Below are 17,300 nucleotides of genomic sequence, written 5' to 3'. Positions count from 1 at the left end.
GGATCTAGTTAGGGTCAAAGTAGGAAAGGATTAAGCTTGTGTGGTAGCCGTGAGAAAGCCAGCAGAATTATCACTACAAGTGTAGAACCCGCTAAGAGTTCGACATTCGTACGATAATCCAGATGAGTCTAGTTTAAGATTTTGACATATTGATAAAATGTTGAAATGATACATGTTTGTATGGAGCTATTTGTAGTATGGAATGATGTATGGTGTAGAATGTGTGTTCATGATGCGTGTGTTGTATGATAGTGATTGTATGTTTTGAATCTGTTTCCGTTAGCTCACCCTTGCTTGTGTGTGCATGTGAATGCGATGATCGTATAATGTGTGATGTTATATGGGAGCAAGTTTTATTACAGATGATTTGGATGATGCTTCGAGCATGCATGAAGAATGAGAGATATGGGATAGAGAACTAGGGAATGTAATGTTAACATTTTATTTTCGAAAAATGATTAGTTTGTAATAAATGATGTAATATTGTTTATAAAGGTTAAAATTTTATTTACGTGTATGTTACAAAAAAATGTAAACAATGTAACTCCTAGATTTGGGTGTTACACTCAAGATGTCACTTAACATCAGATTACACCAATGTCAAGTTTGATGTACTTCAAACAAGAATTGGTAAACATATAATGTGTTCTAATAGACATTAAATGTTGTCTTTTTCTTTTAAGTTTCATTTATCTTTAGAATTGGTCTAAATCTAGAAAGGAGAAAATTTCCAACATAGTATATATATCTCATAAAATTTTCCATCATAGTATATATCTCAAAACTAAAACTATTGTATAATCAAAAAATATATCCTAGACAGTTTTCAATCAAAGTTAATGTTAAACTTAAACCTAATTTCATTGCTCGAGTAGAAATGTTGTACAGTCTTGTCTTATTTCTTTATTGTCTCGTTGATGATGAATTCTTGAACCGCTGAAAAAATTACATAATTTCATTATGCATGTATATTAATTTTTAAAGTTTAATATGATTTTTAATATGCGAAACTTATATATTATTACTTTTGTCCAATCATCTTTGATTCATGATGAAATAATGGTTTTCATCTTAAACATATCGTAATAGCTATATTCGAATGAATCTTTATCCTTGTTACAATAAATATGACAAAAAATAATCACGTATTAAGAATATATATTGACGTGTCAAAGCTAATAACTTGTAAAGAAAGTTTCAACCTTTGGACATATTACTTGAATTTGTATTTATTTAGACTTATCCACAATTCTAATTAAATTAAAAACATATATTAGTAGTAATATATAATCTAAGATAATAGGAAAGACAAAATTTAACATGAAAATAAAGAACAAAGTGCAATGTATGGAAACCAAAACTAACCTTATAATAAAAAAATCAATTAATGAGAACGAAGTATTGAGCTAAAAGCAGGGGCACCAGAGTAGTGAAAGCAACCTCGTTGCAACCGTTGGAAGGTCACCTTTAAACCTTGTCACAGTTGTGTGAAGATGCTTGGAGCCTTTGGAATGTCGTTGGACGGAAACCGATTGGTGAAAAAACACAATTAGGGAACTGAAAAAACTTCAATGTTAGCTTCCTTTACCTTGAATTTGGACTTTTATCGTTCAAAGATTCTTCCTCTACAGTCCACTTGTATTGACGACTCAACCTACACAAAATAACTTCATATCAATAATCTGAAACTACTACTAGAATCAAAAGTATGCAAAGAACCAAATAGAGGAAGATTGAGTTACATGTAACTTGCCAAGCTCACATGAATAAAACAAATGATTTGAATTTCTAGAAAATGGGTAAAGAAAAAATGTATTCTAACTGTTATTCCAACAAGACAAATATGTAAGATTATTCGTTGAGTTCAAAGGTGGTATCTGATTTAAGAACATATGAAGTATGATTGAGAACTTAGAGAAAAGTCAAAGACCATTCAAGAAAAAAAAGTTTCTAAAGAAATGAATAAGTTTTCTATACAAACTCTGTATAACGAAACCTATTTATAGTTTAGTCTTTCATTAATAAAATATTCAACTGAGTTTTTAACAACCTTCTATGTATTATCTAAATTTCTAGATCCTCATGTAGATTTGCATTCACATTACTAAAACAATTTTATAAAATTGTATTAAACTTAAAGTTCACATGTTTAAATTATATATAGGTCAAATTAATATATATATATATTGTAAAATTTATTTTTTTATATGAGATTTGTGGGATTGAGTTAAATTTTAATTTTACACATTTATAATATAAATTATATAATTTTATTTATGATAGAAATATCTAATATGAAAGTTTGAATATATATATATATATATATATATATATATATATATATATAATTATAAAAAGTATGAAAGTTTATGATAGAAACATTATAAAATATATATATAAAAAATTTTATAATGTTTAAAATATATATATAAAAAATTGAAAGTTATTAAAAGTAGTGGTTTAGAATGGTATGCAATTAATTTGATTTAAATGTGATTTTGTTTTGTACACCATTCTGACTAGTATATGGTAATGGTAGGGTAGGCAATACCTTTCAGAAGTAAATGCAGGAATGTTCATTTGATTTTGTGGTACAAAAGAAAAGAAGGTACAAAGAAGATGTTGAAAGGAAAGAGAAGAGAAAAGATTCTAAGATTGGAAAGAAGGTACGTTTCTTCAATTATTCTTCTTCTTATTCATGAACATATTCATATCTATGGCTGAATCTTTTTAGTTTCATAATAAAGTTTTATAATTACTTGCTTATATGCTTCTTAGTTCTTCTCATGTTGCTTTCAAGATAAGACGATGACTTTCAATTATTTTCCCCATTTTTCTAAGATATTTCTTTCTTTTTTTGTGAGAGATAAATTTTGAGCAACAAATTCTTTTGTTTCATGATTTGTATAAGTTTGATGTAGATTGATGTATAAGTTCATTACATTCTAGGTGCATATATAATATTGTCTTTTTTAGTTTTTTATTTTGTTTTTATAATTTTTTTATTAAATCCTTAATGCTAATTAGAAAAGGATAGGACATGAAACTTTTTATTTTTTATTTATTTTTAAAATTTTGTTTACAAGAAAAATGAGATATTTGTTTATTTACTTTTAACATCAAAAGCTAGACTCTTTAATTTTTTGGGTAACGATTTTCTTGAACTGGTTATCAATTTGTACTTTGTCAATCAAATATTAAGACAAAAATTGTGTTGTTTTCTAATTAAAACTAAAATTTTATCTTTATAATTCATATAATAAAAGTTTGCATTTAGTGGAAATGTAAAATTTCTATCTTGATTGAATTAAAACCAAATGCTTATATATATATATATATATATATATATATATATATATATATATATATATATATATATATATATATATATATATATATAATATTGCTCATATAATTTGAATCATAAATAACATATTTCTTTGTTTTCTTTGAGGTCCATGCGTGGAATTCAAAACCAAGAATATAATATTTATAAGATTTAATTAAATTTCAAAATTTTCATAAACTTTAATATTTTTAATTGGGTTTATCAAAAAGAGAATTAAGTTCATTGAGTAGTTAAAATTTTATATTTTTAAACTTAATTAGTTTAATAATTTTTTTTAATCGAATGATTCCATCCATCCACAGTGACAGAGATTATCTATGGATCATTCCTAGTGATAACATGAAAATCACTAAAAACATGAAGGTCTCCTTATTCAATGCATTTTTAATAATAACAATAAAAGTTATTTATCATTTCATTTTTACATCAATCACATAATATGGCATAATCACCACATCATCCAATTAACAAAATAAATCAAACATTTGTCAAAAAGATTTTATCCTATCTAATTCATGCATTATGAGTGAAAAAGTCAAAGAGAATATCTACATACTCATCTCTATAGTAATTTTTGTGCAATATTCCACCTTAACTTTGAAAATTGAGTTCAACAATTATTATCATAAGATTCTGCTCCCTTAATTTGAAAATTGGCATGCCAAATTTGCACTAAGAAACACTATAAAAACTGGCAATCAATTTACAAGAGTAGAAAGTCAGGAATCAAACTTTGGTAGTTTTTCTTAATCTTTTGTTCCATTTCTTTTCTGTTTAGTGCCCTTTTCTATCTCAAAATAAATCATAGATTATCTCTTTCTATTTTTTTTAACTAAAATTGGTATTAATTGTTCTTGGATCTATTGTGTGTTCATTACTCATTCATTCATTTATAATAATAAAATAAAATAAGCATATAACTATGCTGAAGAAGACCATGTCCTCTGTTCTGAATTTGGAATTTTTCTTTTTCACAACCTTCTTTTCTGTATTTTCATCTTTACACAAAAAGAGAATCATTAATACAAGGATACACAAATTACAAGGAAATGCAGCATTTGTCATTTTCATATTTAACAAGAGTTGCAGACATACTGATGGGGCATTATTACTGTCAAAATTTTCTCATTATAAAAAGAATATGACATTAACAGGCTCAACATGTTTGCAGCAACAGACTTGAAAGTTGAAACTGAAGATGGGAGAGGCAACAGAAAGGTAGAACATTGGCATTCTTTGTTGTTTTTTAGTTTTGTTCTTCAACTTTCAATTTTGTTGTTGAACTGAAATCTTACATTTTGTGAATTCCTTTTGACCTTTGTGGGTTTGAGTTTATCAGGTATGCAGTTGTGACAGGTGCAAACAAAGGAATTGGATTGGAGATAGTTAAGCAGTTAGCCTCAGCAGGGATCAAGGTGGTGCTCACAGCAAGAAATGAAGAGAGGGGTCTGCATGCAATGGAAGCAATAAAAGCCTCAGCTCAATCTCACCTTGTAATGTTTCATCAGCTGGATGTGGCTGATGCAACCAGTGTAGCTTCTCTGGCTGATTTTATCAAATCTAAGTTTGGAAAACTTGATATTCTGGTAAAATTTTCAACTTTCATTCTCCTCTCCCCTTTTAGTTTCGTTGTAAATGAAAGTCTGTCAAAGAAATGTATGCAATCAGTTTTTCTTTTTGTATCATTCTGAACATGAAATTTACTTTTTTTCTTAGTTCCCTTTCCATTTGCATGTCTGTGTAATCATGTTCCTACGGCTGTTATTCGTTGTTAGAATGTTAGTTGAGGTTCTGCATGTTAAGAATGTGTTTATTTTGCTCTTTATTTGGTGTAAATCGTCTTCATTATGTATCAGGTTATGCTCTTTCCATCTTCCATTATGTATTAAGTATGATTTAGTTTCGATTTACCAACTTGAAAGATTTCTTTCATATATAGTTATTGAGTAGTGACAAATTTTCTTGATTGCTTCAAAGGGAATCTCATAATCTGTGATTTTAGATGTTTGCATATTTCATTAAGGAAAATTGTACAGTGCAGGTTAACAATGCAGGGATTGGTGGAACAGTAACCAAAGANGTTGGTTTATTGCCTTCAGTTATCCTTAGCCGTGGGGTGAGTATCTAGGCCTTTTCCAAATGCTAGTTAATGGAAGACTTTATACTGTTCAAGCTTATTCTTAACTTGGTAACATTGTGAAAACTTCTATCAATTCTGGCAGGAGCTTAGGCATTTCAGCAATGATTAATTTCTCAATTTAGATTATCATGCTTATCTTGATAGTAGTATTCAGAATGGTGTAGTTTCCCCTTTTTGCAATGTTGAAGTGATAGAACATTAGAAATGTAGCTCTTAGAAAGGTTGTGATTGTTTTATATTGGATCAGGGGACATTATTAGAGGTTTGAAAAACTTTCTTGATATAGTGTTATCAATATTCTGCAGGCTGTATCAGAAGAAGATGGAACAAAGGCAATAACTGAAACATACGAGCTAGCTGAAGAATGCTTGCAAATAAATTACTATGGCACTAAAATAACTGTAGAATCACTCATGCCCCTCCTTCAATTATCTGATTCACCAAGAATTGTGAATGTTTCGTCCTCTTTGGGGCAATTAGAGGTAGGCAATAGCTTCTTGTGCCAATAAATTCTTAATGGTTTTGCATAAAATATGCTATCCATGAGTTTAAACAAAAACATTATACAAACTTTCCTATAACAGATATTAGTTTATTATTGCATCTTGTTTGCTTTAATTTTCTTAAGGTGTTATTGCTTAATGATGTAAAATTCAGAGTTTCCCNAAAGAATCATGGGCAAGAGGAGTGTTNAGNGATGNTGATAANCTGACAGAAGAGAAANTGGATGAAATAGTGAAGAAATTTCTAANTGATTTCAAAGAAGGTNNATTAGAGAGTAAAGGGTGGCCAAAGTATCTAAGTGCCTATATTGTATCGAAAGCTGCTATGAATGGGTACACGAGAATCCTTGCAAAGAAACATCCATCATTCTGCATAAACAGTGTTTGCCCTGGTTATGTGAAGACAGATATAACATCAAACACTGGTTTTCTAACAGTTGAAGAAGGTGCTGCTAGTCCTGTCAAGCTTGCACTTCTTCCCAATGGTTCTCCATCTGGTCTCTTCTATTTCAGAACTGATGTTGCTTCCTTTTGATTTCTAGTTATGCAATTTTCTGGTTTGAGGATAAAACCAGTGATTTTGCTTCTCAATTGTTGAACCTGTTTCAAGCACATTATATCATGTTGTATTTGCATAATGTCATTTTCATGTTGTCAATTACTATTCTGGGTTACAACTATGTTTATTGAGCCTATTTCTGTATTTCATATTTCACAGATGAAAAGTTGCAAAAGTTCTTAGCAGTTTTATAAGACATGAAGAAATTAACAGAGTGATCAAGATCCTACCTTAACTAGATATAAATGGTTATGAACCTCTTTTTACAGACTAATTTTATAAAAATAAATTAGACTTCAAGTCCAGTCTACTATATAGTACAGAGGAATGCATGTTAATTTCTTGGGAGAAAATTGAGTTATTTGGGTCCTTAATGGTCTGAGGAGAGAAAGATGTCTATTCGTGATGTTCTTGAAGGTGGGATGTTTAGTTTTAGTGTATAGTGATTTTTGTAAAACTCTATTTAGCTTTTAGTTTTGGTATAATTTAACTCTTAGTAATATGTACCTTGTAAACATAGATTATGTTATTATTGTTATATTGGGATAACTGTGATATAGCAAATTATATATTCCTTTAATTGCAGAATGCTATTAAAATGGCATGTTATAAGTGATATAATTTGATAAAAAGAACTATGTTATTTTTTAATTAAGTTGATACTTGAAAATTATAATTTTCAAAAAATTAAAAAATTCAAAAACCTTAGTTCAATTCGTCTGATATAATCCAATTCGCTAAAAAATAGATTAAATTGGATTGAATTTATCATAAAAAAACAAAGAAATTTAACTTGACTCGATCAAAAATATTTTAAGTTGGACAGTGACTTTTTCCTAACCTATGCACTATAGTAAATATTTTATGCTTTTTCTATGAAATCTATTTTCAACTTTTCTGTCCTTTTTATTTGGCATGGAAAGAAACAAGACATAAACGACAAGCACAATAAAAAATTGTAGTTACAGACATGCAGGCTTGAGCATTGGTATTCTTAGTAATGTATAGGAAACCATAATTTGTGGAATTCATATTCAGAGCTCAAACATATGCATAAATAAGAACTTGGTAACCATAACAGGTTTTTAATAAGCTGCATATCACAGTTCAGAGTTGAAACTGAAGATGGGGGAAGCTACACAGAGGTAATCCTGCTTTTTTTCTCACAAGTTTCAAATACCAATTATATTGCAGAACTAAAAATTTAGATTTTGTGAGTCCCTTTGACCTTTGAGATGTGGTTGAGTTGATCAGATATGCAGTAGTGACAGGAGCAAATAAAGGGATTGGATTAGAGATAGTTAGGCAGTTAGCTTCAGAAGGAATAAAGGTGGTACTCACAGCAAGGAATGAAGAGAGGGGTCTTCAAGCATTGGAAACACTCAAAGCCTCTGCTCTTTCTCATCTAGTCTTCTTTCATCAGCTAGATGTGGCTCATCCTGCAAGTGTAGCTGCTTTTGCAGATTTTATCAAATCCAAATTTGGTAAACTTGATATTCTGGTAAAATCAGACTTTGATGCTTCTCTCTTTCGTTTGTTCTATGTTAAAGTTTGTCTCATAAATCTTCCGTGCTTAGGCTTCAGTTAAAAGTGAAAGTTTGTGCTTTGGTATGCTCATCCTACTACTATTGTAAGTTACCCATTTTTAGAATGTTCGTTATGTGAGTATTGTTTCATAAGGGTTTTGAGATCCCTTGCTCAAAACACTTCATGTTGTGTTTAAGACCGGATGGACCTTGATGACTGCACAGACCTTGAAGACTAGCGGGCCTTGAAGACTGGATAGACCTTGAAGACCGGACGGACCTTAGCATCCTAGGTTGTCTTGACAACCAGACGGACCTTACTTGTTGTATTGACGACTGGACGAACCTTACTTGTTATTTCTAAGACGGGCAGGTTGGTTGAAACCGGACGAGCTCCTTAGTCATCCTCATACTCCAAGTCGTCTTGTTCGCTCTCCCTCCTCCTTCTCGAAGTCGTAGGGGCGGGCACTTGTCAAAGAGACTCTGATGTTCAAGTTAGAAATGTAACCGAGCAATTAGAACAATAAATAATGCATGTAAACGATCAAGGCCGAATGGTTGAATTTGACTTTGGCCAAGTACTTGTAAGGCCATGGGAGGTCGAGCACTCGAGACCAAGGTATGACCAAACGGTCGAGGCCGAATGGTTGGCTGAATACCTGTGAGGCCAGGTTTGAGAATTTACTTGAGACCAAGGAATGGCCAAGCGGTCGAGGCCATGGGAGACCAAGAAGTTGAGGCCAACGTAAGGCCAAACGGTTGAGGCCAATGTAAGGTTGAACTGTTGAGGCCAATGTAAGGTCGGATGGTGGCGCTGGTTCATCTGCTGAACGTGTCATTTCCCAACTTAAGTTTTATCTGGAATAGCGGTAGTGGTTCTGTAATGAACTCGTCGTTCATCGCTCGACCAAATTGACAGTGGAACTCGTCGTTCATCAACTTGGGCTTTATCTAGAATCGGGCGGTAGTGGTTCTGTAATGAACTCGTCGTTCACTACCCGACAAAATTGAAAGTGGTTCCTATAGGAACTCTTCGTTCATCAACTTGGCCTTTATTTGGAATTGGACGGCAATGGTTCTATAATGAACTTGTCGTTCACCGCCCGGCCAAATTGATTGTGGTTCCTTTAGGAAATCGCCATTCATCAACTTGGCCTTTATTTGGAATTGGACGACAATGGTTCTATGATGAACTCGTCGTTCATCGCCTGACCAAATTGATAATGGTTCCTTTAGGAACTCGCTGTTCATCAACTTGGGCTTTATCAGTGGTTCTGTAATGAACTCGTCGTTCACTGCCCGAGGTGTTGAGGCCGAACGCTTTTGATGCCGAATGCTTGAATCGTTGATGCCAAATTTGGCTAACTACCTGTGAGGCCAGGGAAGGTCGAGCGGTTGAGGCTCAATGGAAGGATAATGGAGGCCGAATGGGTGAATCGTTGATGCCAAATTTGGCTAAGTACTTGTGAGGCCACGGAGGCCGAGCAGTTGAGGCCAACGTATGGCCAGACGGTTGAGGCTCAACACTTGGGGCCAAATGTTTGGCTGAATACCTGTGAGGCCAATTTTGAGAAAGTACCTGAAAGGTCAAGCTATGACTGAACAGTTGAGACCAAGGGAATCCAAGTTAAGGCCAAGGTAAGGTCGGACGGTTGAGGCTCAACACTTAGGGCCAAATATTTTGTTGAATACCTGTGAGGCCAATTTTGAGAAAGTATTTGAAAGGTCAAGCCATGACCGAACGGTTAAGACCAAGGGAATCCAAGTTGAGGCCAAGGTAAGGTCGGACGGTTGAGGCTCAACACTTGGGACCAAATGTTTGGATGAATACTTGTGAGACCGAGTTTGAGAAAGTACCTGAAAGGTCAAGCTATGACTGAACGATTGAGACGAAGGGAATCCAAGTTGAGGCCAAGGTAAGGTCGGACGGTTAAGGCTCAACACTTGGGGCCAAATGTTTGGTTGAATACCTGTGAGGTCGAGTTTGAGAAAGTACCTGAAAGGTCAAGCTATGACCAAACGGTTGAGACCAAGGGAATCCAAGTTGAGGCCAAGGTAAGGTCGGACGGTTGAGGCTCAACACCTAGGGCCAAATGTTTGGCTAAATACCTGTGACGCCAATTTTGAGAAAGTACCTGAAAGGTCAAGCGACGACCGAACGATTGAGACCAAGGGAATCCAAGTTGAGGCCAAGGTAAGGCCGGACGGTTGAAGCTCAACACTTGGGGCCAAATGTTTGGCTTAGTGATGAATGATTCATTGGACCCTGAACAAATCTTGAACAATGTAATATTGAGTACTAAACTAAATGAATAGTTATCTGTGAAGCCATAAAAGCTTGTTGACGCTGGTGGTGGGAGTTCCTACAATTAGGATTGATATGTAGGGGTCAGGTCGACATCATGATGCTGAGACTGCATCCTTGTCTGGTTCCTTATGGTTACAGGGATGCCAGTTGGCCCCATGGTGGGCACCAAAATGTTTCGGTAGGTTTGGAGGTCCCTTGCTCAAAACACTCCATGTTGTCTCTAAGACTAGATGGAGCTTGAAGACTGGATGGAACTTGAAGACCAGACGGACCTGAGTATTCTAGGTTGTCTTGACGACCGGACGAACCTTACTTGTTATTTCTAAGACCGAGCGAGTTTGTTGAAGGCCGGAGGAGCTCCTTAGTCGTCCTCATACTCCAAGTCGTATTGTTCGCTCTCCCTCCTCCTTTTCGAAGCCATAAGGGTGGACACCTGTCAAAGACACTATGACACTCAAGTTAGTAATGTAACCGAGTGGTTAGCATAAAGTAATGCATATATGACGCATCGTGGTCTAGAAGTCATACCTGAGACCTTTGTTTATAGTAGTTGTAATGGACCTTTACCTTTCGTCGGCCTAATGACGGCCCAATTACACCTTAACCTCCATTAGGGGCTTTGATGAGCTATTATGGTTTGTAATCTAATGATGTGGTCGACCTGGACGGTCGGATTAGATGGTTGGTAGGCTTGGATGGTCGGCCTGGGAAGAGTCGTTCGGCATGGATGGTCGACCTGAATGGTTGGCTAGTGATTGGTTGGCCTGAGAAGAGTCGTTCGGTACATGGCGTTGGGAGGACCATGCGGTATGACAGCCTTGGGAAAGTCGGCTTTGGGAGAGCCATACGGTACAAGTATGAAAGCATATTTCTTTTGTTCGACTTAAACAAGAGATAAGTTAAATTTACAAATATAAGTTAGTCAAAACTTAATATTATAAGTTGTAAGACAAAATTATTTTATTTTAGTTTACCTTTTATAAGATGGTATCAGAATAACAATCTGAAACAATCGATGAAAGATAAAACAAATTTGTTATATCTAAATAAATATAAATCTCATAAACCAATTGAGATAGAGTTTTAAAGTTTATTTCATTAAGACTTTTGAATATTTCTTATTATTCCTCTTTCTAAATTTCCATAATGATCTCATCTCAAACCAAAGTTTTCCGTTCTTGCTCATTTGTTAAAAGAATTTATCGGATTTGGATAGAAATTGTTCAATGTTGTTGGTGAGTGCATTAACCATTACTTCCAATGATGCTTTTAAGATATTAGAGGCACCAGAGGTTAAAAAGAGATTTCATTGAATCAATTTGACAGATTCCTTATACATCTAGTCATTTGATTAGGATAAATTTTTTAAGGCTTGAAGGGAATCAATTTTTTGTGTTGGCATATTTCAATATGAAATGTTGTTCTGTGCAGGTTAACAATGCAGGAATCAATGGAATTGTAATTAAAGACAGAGACTTATTCACTACAGTCCTCATGAATCGTGGGGTAAGAATATAAGTGTGTTCTGAAATCTAATTAATAGACATGGAAAGTTGCAATGTCTAAAAGAGACCTAAAATCTGCAACTTTTGTAGACCGTTTAAAATTCTAGATCCCATCCCATGTCAACTATTGAAATGGTAAAAGTAGAGCTTCTAAAGGCTTGGAAAATTCTCATCTCATGAACGTGCATTTGTTGTTAAACCCAACACAGAGTCAATAGATTTCTTAAATGCACAAGAGACTTAAAATAGGTGTGTGTTGTCAATAGAATAAATGGCAAAGATATGCAATAAATGACAAAGATATGCAATTATATATTTATTTGTAACTGTTATTCTCTTAATTAGGATAATTAACTATAGTAAATGTATATGACAATTTAGCTTATTTTGTAGGCTGAAAATTAACTTGACAGATTGTAATTATTTGTATATATATGAAAGTTCTCCAACAAGAGGGGACACAATTTTTCTAGCTCAATCCTTTCTAAATTTAACATGGTATCAGTCTAGGTTACGATTCCCAAACCTAGTTTGGGTTTTTTTTCAGTCTCATGTTCTCGACTCTCGACTCTTGACTCTCGACTTTCGATTTTCGAACTTTCGATTCTCGAATCTTTCCGTCTCTGTTTTTCCTTGCTCCATGGCTTCTGAAAAATATGATGTCTTGTTCCTTCGCCTTAACGAAAAAAACTACTCCGCTTGGGCATTCTAATTCGAGATTTTTGTCACCGGAAAAGATTTGTGGGGTCATGTTGATGGCAGCACTCCCGCTCCTGACAAAGACAAAGATAAGGTCGCTCATGCTAAGTGGGCTGTCAAAGATGCTCAAGTCATGACCTGGATCCTAAGTTCGGTGGATTCGAACATTGTCCTGAATCTTCGTCCTTACAAGACTGCAAGCATAATGTGGTCTTACCTGAAGAAAATTTATAGTCAAAATAATGCAGCTCGTTGATTCCAACTTGAGCATAACATCGCTAATTTTAAACAAGATAGTCTCTCCATCTCTGATTTTTACTCTCAATTCATGAACCTTTAGGCTTAATACACTGATATAGTTTATGCAAACTTGCCTTCCGAAGGTCTTAGTTTCGTACAAACAATTCATGAGATTACTAAACGTGACCAATTTCTTATGAAATTGCGATCTGACTTTGAAGGTATCCAGTCCAATCTCATGCATAGAGATCTTGTCCCATCGTTGGATGCATGTCTCAATGAGTTGTTATGTGAAGAACAACGTCTTCTTACGCAGTCCATCATTGAAGACCAAAGACTATCTACTATTCCAATCGCATACGTGGCACAAGGGAAGTCACGACGTCATGACATGAGTACTATTCAATGCTTTAGTTGCAAGCGATTTGGCCATTATGCTTCAACCTGTCCGAAAAAATTCTGCAACTATTGTAAAAAGGATGGTCATATTATTAAGGAATGCCCAATAAGGCCACCACGACGACCTGTAACAGCTTTTACAACCACGACTGTTTCTTCTATTCCCAACAGTTCTGCCAATCCCGCACCTGTCCATCCAAATGCTACTACTGATGCTCCAACTTTGACCCCTGAAATGGTTCAACAAATGATAATTTCAGCTTTTTCTGCTTTGGGATTATCAGGTAACTCCTCTTCCCCATGGTACTTTGATTTTGGGGCTTCCAACCACATGACCAGCAATGCTCGATTCCTTACTAATATAAAAAACTATTCGGGGAATATGACAATACATACTGCTGGTAGAAATCAATTGCCTATAACAGAAACTGGTGATATTTCTCCATTCCTATCAAATGTCTTTGTTGCTCCTGGTCTCACAAGTAATCTTATTTATGTCGGTCAATTAGTCGACAATGATTGCCGAGTTCAATTCTCACAGTCTGGTTGTCTTGTGCAGGATCAACACTCGGGGAAGATAATCGCGAAGGGGCCTAAAGTTGGACGTCTTTTTCCCATCCATTTCTCGTTGTCTCCAAGTCTTTCTTTGCCTTTAGTCTCTTGTAATTTTGTTGTGGTCGATCACCAAGTGTGGCATAAGTGCCTTGGGCATCCCAACTCAAATGTTCTCCTTGACATGTTCAAATATGGTTTTCTTGGAAATAAACACATTCAATCTCTTAATAATATTCATTTTGATTGCATTCCTTGTAAGCTTGGCAAAAGTAAAATTCTACCTTTTCCAACACATCAGTCGACTGAAACACAACCATTCGATATCATCCATAGTGATGTTTGGGGAGTGGCACCAGTTACGTCTCATGCTAATTACAAATATTTTGTAACTTTTATTGATGATTATAGTCGTTTCACTTAGGTCTATTTTTTGCGCTCAAAAGATGAAGTCTTTTCCACTTTTAAATTCTTTAATGCTTATGTTCAGGCTCAATTCTCCTCCAAAATCAAGATTCTTCGCTCTGATAATGGGGGGAATACACATCACACTTATTTCAGGAATTCTTACAATCCAATGGCATTTTATCTCAAAGATCATGCCCATCAACCCCTCAACAAAACGGGGTGGCTGAACGGAAAAATCGCCATTTGCTAAATGTTGTCCGCACTCTTTTACTATAGTCACATGTGTCATCACGATTTTGATGTGAAGCCCTTTCCACTGTTGTTCATCTTATAAACAGATTACCATCTCCTTCCATAAATAATGAATCTCCTTTCACTCGATTATTTGGTCACCCAACCGATTACTCCACTCTTCGTATCTTCAGTTGTACATGTTATGTCCATCTTCCTCCACACGAACACACCAAGCTCACTACACAATCTGTGGAATGTGCTTTTCTTGGCTATTCTCCTTATCAAAAGGGCTTTCTATATTATGATCCCAACCTTCACCGAATTCGGGTCTCTAGAAATGTCATTTTTCTAGAAAGTGTATATTTTTTTACAAACCATCATGACTCGTTCTCTTCCCCAATTTCTGTTTTGCCATTATTTTCTGATTCTTATGCAGGTTAATCATCATCTAGACCTCTATTGACCTATCAAAGGCGAAATACTACCACTCAACATCACCTTGCACAATCCCATGGGCCCCTTCAAGATAATTCCTTGGATGTTGATCTAGTACAAGCTCCAGGACCAGAACTAGCTCCTTTACGACGCAGTTCACGCATTGGTAAGCCCCCAGAAACATTATCATCTATTCTTATTCCTTCTTCTTATAATCAGGCAATGAAGAATGAATGTTGGAAAAAAGCTATTGAAAGTGAACTTCTCGCCTTGCTCTTGCTGCATCCAAATCTTGGTCATTACATCAAATGCATGTCAATAATGCATTCCTCCACGGTGACCTTAAGGAGGAAGTTTACATCACACTTCCTGGTGGTATGTCGACTCTCTCCCCGAATACTGTTTGCAAATTGAAACGATCTTTATATTGCTTGAAGCAGGCCCCAAGAGTATGGTTTAAAAAGTTTCGCTCCACTCTTCTTGGTTTTTCTTTCAATCAAAGTCAGTATGATCCATCACTCTTCCTTCAACGGACTCCTAAAGGGATTGTCGTACTTCTTGTTTATGTGGATGACATTGTGGTCACTAGTTTTGATCAAGATGTTATTTCTAGAATCAAACAAATGTTGCATTCAAATTTTCACATGAAAGAGTTAGGCCATCTCAATTATTTCTTGGGTTTAGAGGTGCATTACCATCCTGAAGATATTTTTGTAAATCAGCATAAATATATTCAAGATTTGGTCCAGCTAGCGGGACTCACCAGTGCTACCCCTGTTAACACTCCAATGGAAGTTAATGTTAAATATAGGCGACAAGAAGGAGAGCTTCTTGACGATTCCACTCAATATCAGAAACTAGTTGGTAGTCTCATCTATGTGACTATCACTCGCCCTGATATTTCTTATATTGTACACACTGTTAGTAAGTTCATGCAATCTCCAAGGCACTTCCATTTTTCAGCAGTTCAGCGTATCATTAAATATCTCCTTGGGACCTCAAGTCGTGGTTTATTCTTTCCTAGTAATTCATCTCTTGAACTCCAAGCTTATAGTGGTGCTGATTGGGCTGGTTGTCCAGACACTAGGAGATCAACTATTGGTTGGTGTAATCACCCGGACGAAATTGGGTGTTGACAGTATGTTCCTTGGGAATGCTCCTATTTCATGGAAATATAAGAAACAAGACTCTTTCTCCAAGTCATCCACTGAAGCAGAATATCGCGCAATGTCTGCTGCTTGTTCTGAAATAATTTGGCTACGTGGTCTTCTTACAGAGCTTGGAGTTTCTCAAGCACAACCCACTCCACTGCATTCTGATAACACCAGTGCCATCCAGATTGCAACAACTCCAGTTTACCATGAACGGACGAAACACATTGAGGTCGATTGTCATTCTATCCGAGAAGCGTATGATCGTAGAGTCATCACTCTACCACATGTCTCCACATATGTTCAAATAGCTGACATTTTCACTAAATCATTGCCACGCCAGCGTCACAATTTTCTACTTGACAAATTGATGTTTGTAGATTCACCGACATCAATTTGAGAGGGGGTGTCAACAGAATAAATGACAAAGATATGCAATTATATATTTATTTGTAACTGTTATTCTCTTAATTAGGATAATTAGCTGTAGTAAATGTATATGACAACTTAGCTTATTTTGTGGGCTGAAAATTAACTTGACAGATTGTAATTATTTGTATATATATGAAAGTTCTCCAGCAAGAGGGGACACAGTTTTTCTGGCTCAATCCTTTCTAAATTTAACATGTGTAATTGTAGGATTTGCAAACGGTCATTGAGCTGCCATTGTTTTCAGGTGATATCAGATGAGGAAGGAACAAGGGCAATGACTCAAACATACGAGTTAGCAGAAGAATGCTTGCAAATAAATTACTATGGCGCTAAAATAACTATTGAATCCCTTATGCCCCTCCTGCAATTATCTGAATCGCCAAGAATTGTGAATGTATCATCCAGTGGAGGGCAGTTAGAGGTAGGCAACAACTTCTTCTGTTTACAAATTCTAGTATTCTCAATTATTACAAATAACTTATTATGATGACTATAAACATAACTGATTAATTTCTTAACTTTTTTTCTTCTTATGCAATAAACACTCCGACTCTTAATAATTATTTGATAACTTCTAATTTAAGTTTATTTATGCTATAACTTCATCTCTGAATAGTTAATGAATAGTCAATCATATGTTATGCAATGTAACCATGAGTTTATTCAAAACTTTCCTATAACAGATATTAGTTTATTATTGCATCTTGTTTCCTTTAATTTTCTTAAGGTGTTGTTGCATAATGATGTAAAATTCAGAGTTTCCCAAAAGAATCATGGGCAAGAGGAGTGTTGAGCGATGCTGATAAGCTGACAGAAGAGAAAGTGGATGAAATAGTGAAGAAATTTCTAAGTGATTTCAA

The 17,300-nt window shown here is 35.0% G+C and overlaps 2 protein-coding genes across 2 annotated transcripts in view; both read left to right on the top strand.

Annotated features, from left to right (window-relative positions):
* The first annotated feature begins 4,481 nt into the window (after window positions 1-4,481).
* Window positions 4,482-6,839, top strand: LOC106773220 ((+)-neomenthol dehydrogenase-like). The gene is made up of 5 exons (XM_022786081.1): window positions 4,482-4,567; window positions 4,689-4,935; window positions 5,391-5,465; window positions 5,795-5,971; window positions 6,147-6,839. The coding sequence occupies exons 1-5, from the start codon at window positions 4,548-4,550 to the stop codon at window positions 6,525-6,527; spliced, it is 900 nt and encodes a 299-aa protein (XP_022641802.1). The 5' UTR covers window positions 4,482-4,547; the 3' UTR covers window positions 6,528-6,839.
* A 744-nt stretch (window positions 6,840-7,583) lies between these two features.
* Window positions 7,584-17,300, top strand: part of LOC111242474 ((+)-neomenthol dehydrogenase-like) — a 10,025-nt gene continuing 308 nt past the window's right edge. Inside the window, exons 1-5 of the mRNA XM_022785887.1 lie at window positions 7,584-7,696; window positions 7,806-8,052; window positions 11,817-11,891; window positions 16,685-16,861; window positions 17,197-17,296. Of these exons, the coding sequence (XP_022641608.1) occupies window positions 7,677-7,696; window positions 7,806-8,052; window positions 11,817-11,891; window positions 16,685-16,861; window positions 17,197-17,296 (619 nt within the window). The 5' untranslated portion in view covers window positions 7,584-7,676. The remainder of the gene's footprint in view (window positions 7,697-7,805; window positions 8,053-11,816; window positions 11,892-16,684; window positions 16,862-17,196; window positions 17,297-17,300) is intronic.

This window comes from Vigna radiata, chromosome 9 (genome assembly GCF_000741045.1).
Source record: "Vigna radiata var. radiata cultivar VC1973A chromosome 9, Vradiata_ver6, whole genome shotgun sequence".
In the NCBI taxonomy this organism is placed as follows: domain Eukaryota; kingdom Viridiplantae; phylum Streptophyta; class Magnoliopsida; order Fabales; family Fabaceae; genus Vigna; species Vigna radiata.
This window is presented reverse-complemented; position numbering and strand designations above follow the sequence as displayed.